The sequence below is a fragment of the Pongo abelii genome, chromosome 10 (assembly GCF_028885655.2).
Source record: "Pongo abelii isolate AG06213 chromosome 10, NHGRI_mPonAbe1-v2.0_pri, whole genome shotgun sequence".
NCBI classification, from domain to species: Eukaryota; Metazoa; Chordata; class Mammalia; order Primates; family Hominidae; genus Pongo; species Pongo abelii.
The window spans coordinates 13,461,710-13,479,296 of record NC_071995.2 but is presented as its reverse complement, the minus strand read 5'-3'; the positions used below and the strand labels follow the sequence as shown (position 1 = coordinate 13,479,296).

Genomic DNA, 17,587 nt, shown 5'->3' with positions numbered 1-17,587 from the left:
GTGTGTGTGTATTTTTAGTAGAGACGGGGTTTCACAGTGTTAGCAAGGATGGTCTCAATCTCCTGACCTCGTGATCCGCCTACCTTCGCCTCCCAAAGTGCTGGGATTTCAGGCGTGAGCCACCAAGCCCGGCCGGGACTTCCCTTTCAAAGCCATCCATCATCTTGTTGCCTTGTTGATTTTTTTAAGTAATGAATATTTATCTTAACTAGGACAACCAATGAATTTGCCATGTAATCAACACTGTCAGGTTCTTACCTATTAACAAGATCTTACTTAAATCTATAAGGCCCTTTAACACCAAGGTCTTTAAGGAGTTTGAACCTTTTAAAAATAATATTTAAATTTATTGTTTCACATTAGTTTGAATAAAGCACAAGCCAAGATGGCTTAAATATCATCTGCAGATGTCCAAGCTTCTTTACAATTACAGGTCATGGGCATCATCAACCTAGTCCTTGACTTGCAGCTAAAAAAGGCAAAAGGTCTGTGTGAAGTGACAGAAGAGCACATCCTACTCATGTCATGAGCAAGGAATCAGCTGAAGAACAGTAACAGTCTTGACATCAGCACTGTAAGAATTATTCTGCAGTAAACTCCAACCCAGAATGGGGAAGAGTACTGAATTCGCTGAGCACATTCTGGACACAATTCTGATCGACTGCAGTCTCATGATCTCTGTTGGAGCAGGTTTCATTCTCCAATTCTCTTTTACAGAACAGCAGAACTCGAGCCTTCATAAAAGTGATTAACGGCCTTTCCGCTTCTTCATTTTTCCTCCAGTCACCTTGTTCCTGACACCAATAGCACCCTCTGTGTCATCATTATCTCCAGCATCCTCTCGCGAGCGTTTCTTCTTTTCTCCATGCTCCCTTAACTCCTGCAAGAAAAAAAGAGAGGATGGGATTGAAAATGAATTGCTGGCACTGAAGGTTACCCATTCTAGTCCCCTCTCCTTAAGATCAAGTATCAAGTAACTTGCTGATGCCTGACATTAGCAAAGGAACGAGAGCCAACTCCAAATATACAAAGATGTTAACCTTATTAGTAATCAAAATGTGAACACTAAAATAAGGTTTTATTTTCACATGGCAGATTGGCAAAGACTTAAGAGAAGGGTAATCTCCAGTATTGGCCAAGGTGTAGAAAAATTCACATATACTGTCATTTATAGTGCAATCTGCTATAGCTTTTCTTGGGGCGGGGGGCAATTTGGCATTCTGTATGAATTCAAATTTTAACTGTGTATATCCCTTGGCCCAACATGTCTACTTCTAGGAATTTATTCTAAGGAAGTAAATATGCAAAGCTGTACAAAGTAGGGTGTTTAACACTGTACCAAAGTAGAAAGAAACTGGAAAAAAGCATAAGCATCCATGAATGTAAGTATTTCATACACATGATGGAATTCTTTGTAGCCATTAAGAAACGATCACATGAATCTGTATTTGCTGAAACAGAAAAATGTTAATCCTATATAATTAGATAAAGTCTAATTATGGCTAAAGAAAGAAAAATAGCCAAATGTTATCAATGGTTTTCTGTGGGGAATGGTTTACCTTTTCACTTACTACTTTAATCCTTTCTGTATTTTTTGAATTTTTTTCCCAAGGCACATGTAATACTTTTACAAACAAAAAAATCCCATGTGGACAGAATAAAAACCAAATGTGCACCTCAGCTACTCCAAAAACAAACTGTGGGCAAAGTCGCTCCATCCCTCAGACCAGAACTCCAGAAAGCAGGCAGCACTTCCAACGGTTTTCCTCTAGAATCTTCTCATCACCACTATTACTGTTACTACTACTACAGGGTGAGCATCCCTTATCTGAAATGCTTGGGACCAGCAGTGTTTCGGATTTCAGATTTTTTCTAATTCTAGAATATTTGCAGATACATAATGAGCTATCTTGGGGATGGGACTCAACTCTAAACACAAAATTTACTTGTTTCATATATATCTTATATATGAAGGTAATTTTACACAATATTTTTAATTGTCTGAAGGTAATTTTACACAATATTTTTAATATTTTTGTGCATTAAAAACATTTTGACTGTGTCTTGATAGCAACCTGTCACATGAGGTCAGGCATGGAATTTTCCACTTGCGGCAATCCTTTTGGCACTCAAAAAGTTTTGGATCGCTGGGCACAGTGGCTCAAGCCTGTAATCCCAGCACTTTGGGAGGCCAAGGTGGGGGGATTACCTGAGGTCAGAAGTTCGAGACCAGCCTGACCAAAATGGAGAAACCCCATCTCTACTAAAAATACAAAATTAGCTGGGCATGGTGGCACATGCCTGTAATCAGGAGGCTGAGGCAGGAGAATCGCTTGAACCCGGGAGGCGGAGGTTGTGGTGAGCCGAGATTGCACCATTCGCTCCAGCCTGGGCAACAAGAGCAAAACTCCATCTCAAAAAAAAAAAAAAAAAAAGAAAAGAAAAAAAAGAAAAGTTTTGGATCTTGGTTTTGGATTTCAAATTTTTGGATTAGGTATGATCAACCCCTACTAGTAACTATGTAGTTTATATTGGCTTCTCTGGTGCTCATAAAACCCCGTAAGGTATTCAGGCAAGTGTTATTCCCAATTTACAGGTGAGAAACTGATTCTGATTCTGAGAAATTAGGCAAATTTCCCAAGCTCACACAGTTCACAGCTGGATCTTCTGACCTCAAGTGTGATGAACTATCTCACCACATGCGACACATGGAACAGTTGCTGTGAATGTGTGAATGTCAGAATGAGGCCAAACCTTGATTCAACCATTTGGTTGTATGGTCTAATGCAAATTACCTACCATGTCTGCACCTTAGTTTGCTCATCTTAAATTTGGAATAAAATAATACCCAGCTTCTGCAGTCTAGTATGAGGGTTAATATAATAAAGTGGCACACAGTTAACATTGTTTGCACAGACACTGGTGAGAAAAAAAAGATGCATACCATTCGGGCAAACCTTTGGGCTTCAGCGACGCGTTCTGTCAGCATCATAACCTCATCATCCTGTGTTGGAAAACCTGGTAGTTTCTTCCCAATTAAGTGTTCTATGCGCTGGAAGAGTTCCACATCATACCTGAGGAAGGAAAACTGCACAGCTCTGGTTGCCTGGTAACGCAAATGCCTGTCCATTCCCAAACTATTATTATATGATACAACGCAATAGGAACCATAGGTTTAAACAATATCGAACATATTATTTCTTTTCTAAATATGGGTTAAGTGCAATCTCTGTGCGTAGCCCATTAGAAAATCACTCAAGTGAGGCCAGACGTGGTGGCTTGCACCTGTAATCCCAACGCTCTGGGAGGTCAAAGCAGGAGAATCACTTGAGACCAGGAGTTCCAGACCAGCCTGGACAACACAGTGAGATGCCATCTCTATAAAAAATTAAAAATTAGCCAACCGTGGTGGCACGTGCCTGTAATCCCAGCCATTCAGGAGACTGAGGCATGAGGACTACTTGAGCCCAGGAGTTTGAAGCTGCAGTGAGCTATGATCAAGTCACTGCACTCCAGCCTGGGCAACAGAGTGAAACCTTGCTGCTTAAAAAAAGAAAAAGAAACAAAAATCGGCCGGGCAGGTGGCTCGCGCCTGTAATCCCAGCACTATGAAAGGCTAAGGCAGGGGGATCGCTTGAGCTCAGGAGTTCAAGGCCAGCCTGGCCAACATGACAAAACCCTGTCTCTACTAAAAATACTTTTTAAAAAGCCAGGTGTGCTGGCATGCACCTGTGGTCCCAGCTACTTGGGAAGCTATGGTGAGGTAGGAGGATTGCTTGAGCCCAGCAGGTGGAAGGTGCACTTAGCCAAGACTGCACCACTGCACTCCAGCCTAGGCAACAGAGCGAGACAAATAAAAAAAAAAAAAAAAGGAAAGGAGGGAGGGAGAAAATCCCTCAAGGTATTTATTCACAGAACAGCCCTGGGTACATACAAATTTGTTTCTTTAAAAAAAAAAATTGGAAATAGTTATTCTAATACTTTCTGAATTGACACAAAGGCAATTGCTCTCCAGCTCTAGGTACCAATCTACATGCCAAATACTATACTAGATCTTTTACATAAATAATCTCCAGTTTTCACCAAAACCCTGCTAGATAGGTCTTATTATTCCCATCTTTCAACTCCTTCATCCTGGTTTTCAGTATGAAAGTGATTAGTGTAGTAAATGGTAGTGTCAGGTTCTCAGCCAGTGGCTCCAAAGTTCTGCTCTTTTCTCTACATTGCTCTGCCCCTAAAGCTGATTTACTTACTGTGTGACAAAAGTAATAGCCTTTCCAGAGCGCCCAGCTCTAGCTGTTCGACCTACTCGATGGATGTAATCCTAAAACAAAAAGGGTAAATAAATTCAAGTTATATAGATTATAAGTTTAAAAAAAACTACGTATGCAAAGTCCTGCTGTAAAACCTTTGAAAGAAAATAGATTCATGTCGTAACATGGAGAAAATAAATGGCCTGGGCAATTTGTTGAGACAAATCTACTTCATCTTTTTTACTCTCCTTGCAGCACAAAATTGATCCAATGCTTTCCCTTCTTTCACAGACAGATAAATCTACAAAGCATATCTACATGGTCGCAGGCTGCACGGTATTTTAAAAAACAGCACTGGATCTTGAGGCAGAGCTGGGTTACAGCTCTGGTCCTTCCCATCTGCCAGTTACACAATTACCTGCAAATCACATAACCTCTCTGAACTTTGGTTTCTATCTAGTGAACAGGAATAGAAATACATGCCCAAATTACAGAGTTGTCATGAAAATCAAATGAGACAGCATCTTGTCTACAGCAGTTAAATACAAAGACAAGACACACACCAGTTCTCATCCAGGGGTGATTCTGTCATCCTTAAGGGACACTGGTAATGTCTGGAAATATTTCTGATTATCACAAGTGGAAGAGTGTGTGATGCTGTTATCTACTGGGTAAAGGCCAGGAATGCTACTAGGAATCCTTCAACTCAAAGAACAACCCCCACAACAAAGAATTCGAAAGCTTAACATGTTAATAGTGCCAAGGCTGAGAAACCTTGAGATACACTAAGCACTACAAGCTATGGGCCGGGCGTGGTGGCTCACGCCTGTAATCCCAGCACTTTGGGAGGCCGAGGCGGGCATATCACAAGGTCAGTAGATCAAGACCATCCTGACTAACATGGTGAAACCCCATCTCTACTAAAAATACAAAAAATTAGCCGGGCATGGTGGTGGGCGCCTGTAGTCCCAGCTACTCGGGAGGCTGATGCAGGAGAATGGCGTGAACCCAGGAGGCAGAGCATGCAGTGAGCCAAGACTGCACCACTGCACTCCAGACTGGGTGACAGAGCGAGACTCCGCCTCAAAAAAACTACAAGCTGTCATTCTCAAGAAATGACAGTGACAAGATCAGTATGTGGTGCACCAGCCCCTTCTATGAGCATCTAATAACTCTCCTTGGCTACCTCTTTCATATGTACTAATGTTACATACACAGGCCTGTGCAAGATGATGTGAATGAACTAATCAAGGGCTTTCTTGTTTTTTGATACTTAATTAACCAGGAACAAAAAAACTGCTACAACTAAGGAAAGACAGAAGACACTCCATTAAGAAATACACTTTAGGACTAGAAAGGCAAGTTAGCAATAGGGCTTACCTTGGAATGGGTAGGAATGTCAAAGTTGACAACTACATCTACATGAGGTATGTCCAAACCTCGGCTGGCAACGTCAGTTGCTAGAAGAATGGAACGGGCTTTAGCCTTAAACTTATTAAGGGATCCTAGGCGCTTACTCTGAGGTAATGAAAAAGAAATGTTGGAAAACTTAACATACGTTTTGGAATACAAAACACAAAATAGACAAACACGAGAACAAACAGACATAAATTTTTTAAAGTTTTTTTCCCCCTAAGTTTTGAATGGGGCTCCACAGGTCAAAACAGAAATACGGAAGCAACAAAAAATTTAAAAATATATATGATAGAAAATAAGGGTAGTTTGACATGATAGAAAGGTAACTGGGAAATAATTTATTAACATTTTTAGAGACCAGAGTCATTATTAACACTAGGGCTGAATAAATCAACAACTTGCAAACCAGACAGCTACATATGAAATATTCTAATAGGAGCCTCTCGCTACCCTGAAAGGAGAAAGTAAGTATCTAGTGCAACACTGCAAAGCCCATAAAATTACAACAATTATGGAAACAGGCATCGGTGCCCTATGTCCTTATTGTACAAACCTACTGTTAGGAGGTTTATCTCGCTCACGCCACCAGTGCATGGCTGATGATGATGATGAATCCTTACCTGACTCATTTGTCCATGGAGGGGGATGGCAGTGAAGCCAAGATTTCGCAGTAGCAAAGCTGTTCTCTGGGTATTATTACAGGTGCTGCAGAATATCATAAAGGAGTTTCCAGCCAATTCATTTAGAATATAAACCAGGTAGGTATCCTAAGTGACAAACCCAAAACAATATATGTCATTGAACCTGGGAGACAGGATTGGAGACCTGGCATATACATGAGGTAAAGACTAAGCCTACAGTCGCTTTTCAATTATCCAGACCTCCAGCTGCCAGCTTTGCATTCCTTAACCAGCATTATCATCTCTGTGAACCACGTATTCCCCACTTAGCCTAAAGGCAGGCAGGAGATCTGTACTCAGCAAACAGGAGAAGTCCTTATATCAAAGCACAAAACCAGGGCTTCATCCTAAGTAAAAGCCAAATAATAAGCAGACAAAGGAAAAATTACCTCAAGGATGGGGATGGGAAGGAATTATATGATTACATCATGACCTCATTATTGTGGTTTAATGTGTTGTGAATTCCTGGCATGTCTGGCTTATCGGTGATAATATAAGCACGATACGCACTCTAAAGCAAACAGACAGGATGCCAATCTGCATTACAGCTCTTACCTAATCAAGAGTTGACACATTTTCAGATGCTTTGGTGAAAAGAAGAGGGAGAGGCAGGAATGATCAAAGTAAACATTTTACCTTGAATTTAGAAGGAATAAAAATATAATATTGCTGTAATTTTTCAACTGTCTGGTATTTAGAGGAAACGGCACATTTCACAGGATTCTTTAGAGCTGCTCGCTGAAGTTTTTGCACCTGAAGAAAGAACATCCAGAATAGCACACTGACGCCTAAACACTCTTTATTTATGACATGGTTTGGCTCTGTGTCCCCACCCAAATCTCATGTCAAATTGTAATCCCCACATGTCACGGGAGGGACCTGGTGGGAGGTGATTGGATCATGGAGGTGGTTTTCCCCATTGCGGTTCTCATGATAGTGAGTTCTCACAATTTCTGACGGTTTTAAAGTGTGGCACTGCTCCCACCTCCTGCCGCCACGTAAGAGGTGCCTTGCTTCCCCTTCGCCTTCTGCCATAATTGTAAGTTTCCTGAGGCCTCCCCAGCCAGTGGAACTGTGAGTCAATTAAACCTCTTTTCTGTATAAATTACCGAGTCTTAGATAGTTCTTTATAGCAGTGTGAAAACGGACTAAAGCAATTTATTTTTACTTATTGTTATTACTATTTACTTTATGTATCAATTCTCATAAAGAAGAAACAAAAGTCCTAGCAAATTTCACCTTCTTGGTCATGGTGGCAGAGAAGAGGAATGTTTTCCGATCTCGAGGAATCACTTTGAGGATCTTGTCAACCTAAAGCACAAAGAGGAAAAGATGCCAATATGATATTCAAACTGGAAGAGCTGCAAATCCTCTAGGTAGTGAAGGAGGTAGACACTAACAAACTAAATATATCACTGTGAAGATTTGGGACTTGAAAATTCAATTCAGTTCAGCCAAAGTTTACTGAATATTTACTATCTGGATACCCTACCAAATACTATTAAAAAAAATACCTTTCTGAGAAAAGAACAGTTTAAATTAGTAGACCAGAGCTGATTTAAGAGAAAAGTCCAGAAAAAGTATTAATCAACTAAGTAAGCTGGGATTAGTGGGTCATCAAAGAAAATAAAGATATTTCAGGGTGTATGTCAAGGTCTAAATTAAATGAAATGGAAAAGAAAATCCAGTTTTGATATTTCCCATTTCTGGAGTCAGAGTCAGACTATATTCTAAAGATAAAAGGGTGATGAGAAACTGCAATTTGAAGAATATCAAGAATGAAACTGATACTGATGCAATGTTCTACATAAAACAAGTGGGCAATGAACCAAAGTTTGAAACAGGAACCTTGAGATGCTCTAAGAGGAGGAAAGAAATTGAGAGCTCACCTCTGTCTCAAAATCCATATTCAGTATTCGGTCGGCTTCATCCATGACCAAGTATTTGAGAGCTCTCAAGTTGAAACCTTTCGTATTTTCCAAGTGGTCAATCAGTCGACCAGGAGTTGCTACCAAGAAAGGTTGAGGAGAAACAGTGATATTTCAGAACAGGATGAAAAAAAAAAAAACAAAAAAACAAATAAAGTTATCTGCCCCACCCACAGCTCTCCACAAAATTTAACTTAAGAAATTAAAAAATTTAACAGGGTTACAAAATCTGTTTCTCAAAGTCTTTCTATGCAACACTGGTAGATTTTCTCCAATTCATCACTGCCAGTGTCTTTTACCTTTGTCAGTTACTCACCTATTATTATATGTGGTTTTTTTGCAAGGGCCAAAGATTGAGACATTGAATCAATTCCACCTACAATCACAGCTACAGAGAGAAAAAGAACATAGAGATGAGATCCTTAATTTTTCCCACAGTCCACTGAACATCTTTTAAAGCCAATGCCAGATTTCTACTTAGATTTGTTCTTCCCTTACAATTAATACTCTTCCCAAAGCTCAAACACAACACTAGCTCTTTAGGTCAATAAATTACGCTAGCAATACTTTCCTCCATTCTCCTTCCTCCACACTCATTCTTCACTTGTGATGGCAACCTAGGATCCCTTCCCTCTCAGACACTTACCACTCTGCACTCCAATAGAGGACCCCAGGGCTTCAAACTGCTCTGAGATCTGAAAGGCCAGCTCCCGAGTCGGGGTAAGAACTAGGGCAAACAAACGCTGTGGGGTCTCCAGCAGTGCATTTAGAATGGGCAAAGCAAAGGCGCCTGTCTTTCCAGAGCCAGTTTCTGCAAGCCCAATGATATCACGACCTAGAAGAAAAAGAAATTCAACAGCCAAGTAATCTCTTTGCACTATTTCTGTGTTTTCTACAATGACACAATGCTGGGCACAAAGTATACGCTTAATAAATATCTGATGAACTGGGGAGAGAGGAAAGTTGAATAAACAGAAAAGACATGGTCTCTCTCTTAGATAAGCTCAAAACCCAGTGGTGAGACAGACAAATATACAAATGCATTATAACGTGATAAGAGTTTTAATATACGCCCCTGCAAAATACAGCGAGAACACAAGGAAAAGTAACTACTGCCCCGAAGAGTCAGAAAAGGCTAACAGAGGTGATAAGTGAGTTAAACCTGGAAGTAAGCAAAGAAGGGAAGAAAGGATATTCCTGTAAGAGGAAAGAGAATTAAGGCTTTAGAGAACATAGCATGCTGGCTGGGCATGGTAGCTCACGCCTGTAACCCCAGTATTTTGGGAGGCCAAGCCAGGCAGATCACCTGAGGTTAGGAGTTCGAGACCAGTCTGACCAACAAGGAAAAACCCTGTCTCTACTAAAAATACAAAATTAGCCAGGCATGGTGGTTCATGCCTGTAATCCCAGCTACTCGGAAGGCTGAGGCAGGAGAATTGCTTGAACCCGGGAGGCGGAGGTTGCGGCGGCGGTGAGTGGAGATCGCGCCACTGCACTCCAGCCTAGGCAACAAGAGCGAAACTCCGTCTCAAAAAATAAAAAGAACATAGCATGCATAGTTAGGCTGAGAAGTACAATGTGGCTGGAACACAGAAGTGTTAAGGGAGAAAGAGAGAAGAATGAGGCTAGAGTTTTGATGTTTTCCTATAAGAGAGAATTGAAGGATTTTAAACAGGGAATATCATGATCAATATTACTGTTTAGGAAGATAAACTCTAGACCTGATGGCATAAGGAGGAGCCAAGGAACTTAACAGTGCATGCCAGTTACTGCTACTTCTGAGGGAAGAATGCTCTAAGTAATTCTTTAAGAACAGGTCACCACTGTTTGTTATCACCACTCAAGCCACAACTCATAAGACTTGGAAATTAACTCCTGAGTCGAGATCACTACCTCCGAGCTGGCTGTAGCCCGTGAGGTAGCTATGCACTACAACAGTGGCCAGTGAGAATGCTCCCTATTAAATCATGACCCCTACAGTTGCTGCCCCTGTTCTGACTGTGTAACTGCTGAGAAGTTTTCTTTACCTAGAAGATAATCCTACAATAAACAAATCCCTTTTCCCTGAAATAACCTGAACATGACTTACAATCGGAAATGACTTAAATGACCAGAACAGGGAAAAGAACGGCTTAACTGGGACACTGGATGGAATTCAGGGGAGATATGATGGTGGCCTGAACTGAGGCCAGGGATGAGCACAGGAACAAGATTCAGAAACTACCAAAAGGAAATGTGGGTGACTCACACATTTTTAGTACGGGACACTCAAAAGCCAAAAACTGCGATATAGGCAAGAGAAAAATTAGTCCTGGTGAGGAAAATAAGGACTTTGGTCTCCACACAGGGAACTTGGAACTTAAGATTCCTGTAGTAAACTCAAAAGAGATATGTCTAAAAACCAGTTGGACATACTTGTTTAGAGATATGTCTAAAAACCAGTTGGACATACTTGTTTGGAGATATGTCTAAAAACCAGTTGAACATATTTGTTTGGAGCTCAGGAAAAAAGTGGGGGTTAGAACAGACACGGGAGCCATGAGTATCCTACCATTGGTACTTCCTCAGGGGCAGATGCTTCAGAATAATCTATGAGACTGACTTATATATATATGCCCGGTCCCATGCCTGGAAATTCTGATTCAGTAGGTCTTGGCTGGGACCTAGAAATCTCCATTTAAAAAAAAAAAAAAAAAAAAGCTCCACAGATGATTCTGATGAACACAGACTCACTGATGCAGACAGGGTTTAAGCTTGAGGACTGAATGAGAAATGTTATGTAGTATTTCAGAGTAAGAAAAAAGGGTAAAGACAGAATCACTATTGTAAGGCAAAGGGAAAAGAACCAGAAGAAGAGACTGAGAAAGAACAGCTAGAAAGACAGAAGAAAATGCTGTCTTGAAATTAAGAAGGAAGGCAGCTTCAAGAAAGAAGAGTGATCGGTGGTGTTCAATGTCACTGATCAAGTAGAACAGACCTGTAAGATCCACCTCTTAAACATTAATCAGTTAAACCAGGATCTGCCATGCCAGATCACACAACAGTGTGTGATAAGGTTTGGCTGTGTCCCCACCCAATCTCATCTTGAATCGTACTCCCATAATTTCCACATGTTGTAGGAGGGACCCAGTGGGAGATAATTTGAATCATGGAGGTGGTTTCCCCAATACTGTTCTCATGGTAGTGAATAAATCTCATGAGATCTGATGGTTTTATCAGGGGTTTCTGCTTTTGCATGTCCCTCATTTTCTCTTGCTGCCACCATGTAATAAGTGCCTTTCGCCTCCTGCCATGATTCTGGGGCCTCCCCAGCCACACATAGAACTGTAAGTCCAATTAAACCTCTTTTTCTTCCCAGTCTCGGGTGTGTCTATATCAGCAATGTGAAAAAGGACTAATACACAGTGTATCCTAGTGAATTCTATTCTTTAGCCTTCTTTTCATTAACATCAGTGTTTTCCATTCAAAAGCATATGCACAGATGTGAAATACAAGTCAAACCAGACAATGGACTGATTTTTTTTTTTTTTTTTTTTTTAAGACAGAGTCTTGCTCTGTCACCCAGGCTGGAGTGTAGTGGCGCGATCTCGGCTCACTGCAAGCTCCGCCTCCCGGGTTCATGCCATTCTCCTGCCTTAGCCTCCCAAGTAGCTGGGACTACAGGCGCCCGTCACCACGCCCGGCTAATTTTTTGTATTTTTAGTAGAGACGGGGTTTCACCGTGTTAGCTGGGATGGTCTCGATCTCCTGATCTCGTGATCCACCCGCCTCGGCCTCCCAAAGTGCTAAGATTACAGGCGTGAGCCACCGCGCCCAGCCAATGGACTGATTTTTTAAAGATTACAGACAAATGACAATCCAGAGATAAAATGTCTCACTCATCTACTTATTTTAATGTTCCCAGTGGCAGGGTAGGTAACAATGAATTGCAACAGCATCTACCTATCTGAGAAATAAAGGTCAGTGCAAGCAAATGATTCCCAAAGCTTTTTATTCCTCAACTCCTTGGGGATACTGCCGTCCCAGCCTGTGTAACACAATACACCTTCGGGAACAGCAGGTAGGGGAACTAGGACTTGTCCTTTTTTTGTCAATGGAAATCTTAACATTTCAGAAGAAAGGAGTACATAAGAAAGATTTAGGGAAGTAAAGGAGCTGAAGTCGCTTAGTTCATGAAGCAATAAGCACTTCTCGCTGCCTGCAGCCGAGGCCTGCACTGCTTTCAGTTTTTTGGTAAGTCCCTCACAGCAACCTTCAGTTTGTGAAACTGGTATATTTTTCTATGTCATCTCCTTTCTTCATCTCTGAAGAAATCTCTAAGCCTTTTCTGTGTTTATACCTGTAGAGAATATACCAGAATGTATAAACTCCATAAGAGCAGAATAAATTTTGTCATACAGACCTGCCATGTTGCTAGCACTGAACATAAGTGCTTGCTATACGGCAGCCACTAATAAATTGTTTGAAATTCCTTGAGGACAACTCTAAGTGATCTCTGAAACAGACATAAATAGATGGTGTCTCAATGTGTTACCCACGCAGGTCTCAAACTCCTGGTCTCAAGCAATCCCCCACCTCAGCCTCCCAAAGTCCTGGGATTACAAGCATGAACCACCATGCCCATCAAACAACTTTTGATCTCTTGATAGTAACAAACTTTGATGCAGGTCCATTAACAGAGGTTTTTTGAGCTATAAGATTCTATGTTCAAATTCCAGCTCTAGCAATAATTAATTAGGTGACTCTAGCCAAAGGACTTAACTCCCTGAGTCTCAATTTCCTCACTAATAAAATAATTATCCCTAACTACCATTCAGCGTTGTTATAAGGTTTAAGAACAGCGGACAATCTGGGCTCAGTAACTTTGCAGAAACTGAAAATGTCATTTGTCCCAAATTCAAATTTAGAATTTATTTTAATCGAATAACAACAGCAACAAAAACAAACATTAAATTATTTGAATCATTTCTATAGATTCAAATGAAGCATTTATAAACTATTCATTAGAATGAGACAAACCCAAGAATAAGGATAAAGACATCATCCGTGGTGATCATTTCTGTCAGTTCCTAGTAATCTTCCACTGACCCCTCCCTATTCTTTTCTGCATCAAATTTAAACTTACGGCTGAAAACATCAGAATAATTTTAGGATTACTGCCAGCTATTTTGACTCCTTCTCACCTACGCTGTAGGGCAAGCTGGGAAAGTTAAAACGCATGAACGCTTCTTGCTATTTGAAAGTAACACTGGGCCGCTGATAGTTCTTTCCCACCACTGGCCTTTATACAGTCCTTATCCTCCAAACTTCTCTGCACAAGTTTGAAGTGTTTACTAATCCCTCCTTGAAACACTTTCCCTTCCCTAATTTGTGTGAAACTATACTCTCATGATTTTCAACGCTCTATTGAATCTTCCAATTTTCCTCTGTCATCTTTGCCAATCTAATCCATTTCCAATCTCAGCTATAACCGCTCTTTGGATACAGTGTCTATATCCGGCTCTGGCCTCTCAATCAAGTTCCAATCCCAGGATTCCAACTGGGTATTTTTTTCCTTTTTTATTGTCCCCCAGTTTTGTTAACTGACAAAAAATTATACTTATGGTATACAATGCAAAGTTTAGATATATGTATACTTTGTGAAGTGATTAAATCAAGCTCATTAACATATCTGTCACCTCACATACTTGTCATTTTTGTGGGGAGAACATTTAAGATCCACTCTCCTAGCAATTTTCAAATACACAAAACATTCACTGTAGTCACCATGCTATTCAATAGATCTTCAGAACTTATCCATCCTGGCTAACTGAAACTGTACCCTGAGCAACATTTCCCCATTCCCCTCCCACAAGGTCAACTCTATCTCATTGATATCCAAAATCAATTACTTCCAACTGAACTCATCTTTCCTGAATTTTTCCCCCTGTTCCCTTTTTGTATCAGTGGTACACCAATAATATGCCCTAAACATACAGCCTAGAAACTTAGATTTTCCCCACCCCTTCCTTGCCTTCCACTTGCTTAACTGGTTGTAAAATCATAATGATTCTTTTCCCAACATTTTCTTTTTCATTCTACCATCACCCTACCCATTATTGATTGCAAAAATCATTACAAAGACCTACTAATTGGTTCCCCAGACTCAGTCTCTTGTTTCTAATGATCTTTCACAGCTATGAGATTAATCTTCCAAGAGTACAACTCTAAATCCTTAATCTCCAAAAATGCCCCACTGCCTATGAAACGAAGACCAAATTCCTTGACCCAGCACTCAAATCCTTCATAATCTGGCCCCAATCACTTTACTAAACTTTTTCACCACTCTGCTAAGTACTTGCAAATCTCCATACATGCCCATGTTTTCCAGATGGCTTTTTTTCATGCTATTCCCTATGCCTAGAAAGTCCTCCCCTCCCATCATATCTGAATGTCTAAATCCTTCTAAATTCAGTCTTCAAGGTTCAGCTCACATGTCTTCCCAACCTCCCCAGCCAAAAACAAAATGAAATAAATCTTCTCTAATCCATCCTAATTAGAAGTAATCTCTTCTCCCTCAGTGCACTCTGAATGTAACTTTCTTAGGTCCCTGTTCAACTTGTAATAAATTCATAATTATCTCTTTAATAGATTATAGACTCTTGGAGAGGACAGACTGTTAACTTCCAGTGCCTTACATTTACAACAAATAGTAACTATTTATGGAAAGAGCAAATGGAATTTTGTAGAGTAAGTCTAACCCCTTTTCCACATGACAGCTCTTCAAATCATTAAATCGTTCAATTATTATCAATAATAATTGCTACATTAATTACTAATGAGTAATAATTATAGCTTACATTAATCACTAATAATATAATAATACAGTAATAGCTACATTAATACTAACAATAATTAGCCACATTACTCCTCTTATAATAATCGCTATGATTACATTCACTTTCTCTGAGGATCTTAATAGATTTCAGTTAACTAAGACCTCTGGGCCTCTTTTATCACCCACCCTAATCCTGTAAAGTTGGTACTTTAGGAATCTAAGAGCAGGACTTTACTTCTACTACTATTAAAGTTCATCCTGTTACAGCTAGATGTGGTGGCTCACACCTGTAATCCCAGCAGTTTGGGAGGCCAAGGCAGGTAGATCACTTGAGGTCAGGAGTTCAAGACCAGCCTGGCCAACATGCTGAAACCCCGTCTCTACTAAAAATACAAAATTAGCTGGGCATGGTGGTGCGCCTGTAATCCATTACTTGGGAGGCTGAGGCGGAAGAGTTGCTTGAACCTGGGAGGCAGATGTTGCAGTGAGCCAAGACCGCACCACTGCACTCCAGCCTGGGTGACAGAGCGAAACTCTATCTCAAAAAACACTCCATCTTAAAAAAAAGATCTCAAAAAGAAAAAAGTTCATCCCATTAGTTTCAGTTCCAGTAGCCATCAATCTGCTTTAACCACTCTTTTACAAATCTGATAAACATGCCTCACAGCAAGAATTCTCAACTCCTCAAGACACACATATGTGTTCCAAGCATCCTTCCTTAAGTGTGCGCCCATTGATGCATAAAGTCTACCAAGATTGTCGTTAATATACTTTAACCTAGGGCTTCCTTAAAGTCAGCATCTGTGGCAGAGAACAAACCCTTTCAGCTATTAAGACAGAAAGTAAGCTCAGTAAAACTGGAGAATGACATTTTCAAATACCATTACCCAAACTTTGTACCTTTAGTGACCATATCCTTATTTCACTTGAAGTATGCAAGCAACAGCTTTCAAAAGGGGTATCTAATTGAGATAACTTTATATTAAATCTGTACGAGGTCATACAACCTACCTTGTAAGGCCAAAGGAATAGCTTCAATCTGGATCTTGGTGGGTTTTGTCCATCCCAACTGGTCACAAGCTTCACACAACACATCTGTCACACCCTTAGAATTCAGAAAAATATACCTTAGCCAAGAACAGCACACCCCTACCTCCCTCCTACTTAACTGACTTTGTCAGAACCATCATGTACAACCATTGTACTTGATTTAAAAGGTATTTACTGTGCATCTCAGGGCCTACTCTTTATACCATGAGACAGTAGCTCAAGACTTAACGAACACTTTCTGCTCACCAAGGCCAAGGCCAAGTGCTTTACATGTATCATCTCATTTAATCGTCACAACAATTTTGCGAGGTAAGTACTTATTACTATCCCCAATTTACAGATGTGGAAAGAGAAACACAGAGAGGTAACAACTTGTCCTCAGTAAGAGACTGGGTCAAAATTCAAATCTGGTTGGTTCATCTGACTCCAAAGCTCCAGTTATAAAGAGACCAATTCCCCATATGTATAACCTCCTGGACACATACAAACGTTGCCACACTAAAGTGGCGAATAGGGCAAATTTGGGGGGGGAGGTCTCAGGGCCCAGCAGCCCTCCCACCACCCAAACTCAGAGCACGTCCGAAACCCAGCCCTCTGAAATTCCGGGGAAAACCGAAGCTAGGCCCCAAGATGCTTTTGTACACTATCAGAGCGGGATCTAAGGTAACTGGGGTCTCCCTGAGCCTAGCACCAGAGTACATAAAAGAAGCCAGAGTCATCTATTCTCACCAGGTCTTTAAATGTTTTAGTTTCCTCCTCTTCCACAATCGGCTGGGACGCTTCGGTCGGAGAATCGTGTTCCTCGGGTGCCGCCATCTTGTCTGAGGTCTCCGGAAGTGGGTCTGCGGCGCGCGGGATGCTGGGAAATGTAGTTTTAGTTCTCCCCGGACGACGCGCTCTGGGCGCCCCCTGCGGGCTTGCCGGGGATTGCACCCGTCCGCTAGGCGGGTGGGGCCCAGTGAATATGGACGCGTAGGCTTGCGGAATAGATCCGAGTGCAGAAGGGGCTGATCACCAGAGACTCCAGTTGACCTTTAGGTCCCTTTTAAAGAGCCTTCCCTACGTGTGTCGCCAGTTATGTTCCCCGCTTTTCTAACCATAGAGTTTGGAACGGATTGATATCACAATACTATTTTTTATTATGTCATTACTTTATTCAATGTTGAGAGCCTACCATTTGCTAAGGCTATCCTGGATGCCTAGTGAATAGGACAGCGACCCCTGCCCTCGTGAAGAAAAAGAAGACAGACCATAAATAAGCTATCACAGATCATTTCAAATTGTGAAAAGTAGCTGGGTGTGCTCACGCCTGTAACCCCAGCACTGTGGGAGGCCGAGGCGGGCGGATCACTTGAGCCCAGGAGTTCGAGACCAGCCTGGGCAACATGGCGAAACCTCGTGTCTGCAAAAAATACAAAAATCAGTCAGGCATGCATGGTGGCA

General features: G+C 41.1%; 1 protein-coding gene across 1 annotated transcript; it reads right to left on the bottom strand.

Annotated features, from left to right (window-relative positions):
* Positions 1-325: 325 nt before the first annotated feature.
* On the bottom strand, positions 326-17,209 carry DDX47 (DEAD-box helicase 47). Its single transcript, XM_009247489.4, has 12 exons — positions 16,874-17,209; positions 16,106-16,199; positions 8,924-9,112; positions 8,594-8,665; positions 8,239-8,357; positions 7,589-7,660; positions 6,986-7,102; positions 6,290-6,436; positions 5,634-5,771; positions 4,254-4,324; positions 2,945-3,074; positions 326-880 (listed from the first exon to the last, which is right to left on the bottom strand). The coding sequence occupies exons 1-12, from the start codon at positions 16,958-16,960 to the stop codon at positions 749-751; spliced, it is 1,368 nt and encodes a 455-aa protein (XP_009245764.1). The 5' UTR covers positions 16,961-17,209; the 3' UTR covers positions 326-748.
* Positions 17,210-17,587: the final 378 nt, after the last annotated feature.

Excerpts from the sequence above, each read along its gene's own strand:
- DDX47 (XM_009247489.4), bottom strand. The coding sequence starts at position 16,960 with ATGGCGGCACCCGAGGAACACGATTCTCCGACCGAAGCGTCCCAGCCG. Across the intron at positions 5,772-6,289 it reads TCCATGGACAAATGAGTCAG|AGTAAGCGCCTAGGATCCCT; the intron begins GTAAGGATTCAT and ends TCATTACCTCAG. Across the intron at positions 881-2,944 it reads CCCAAAGGTTTGCCCGAATG|GAGTTAAGGGAGCATGGAGA; the intron begins GTATGCATCTTT and ends TTTTTCTTGCAG.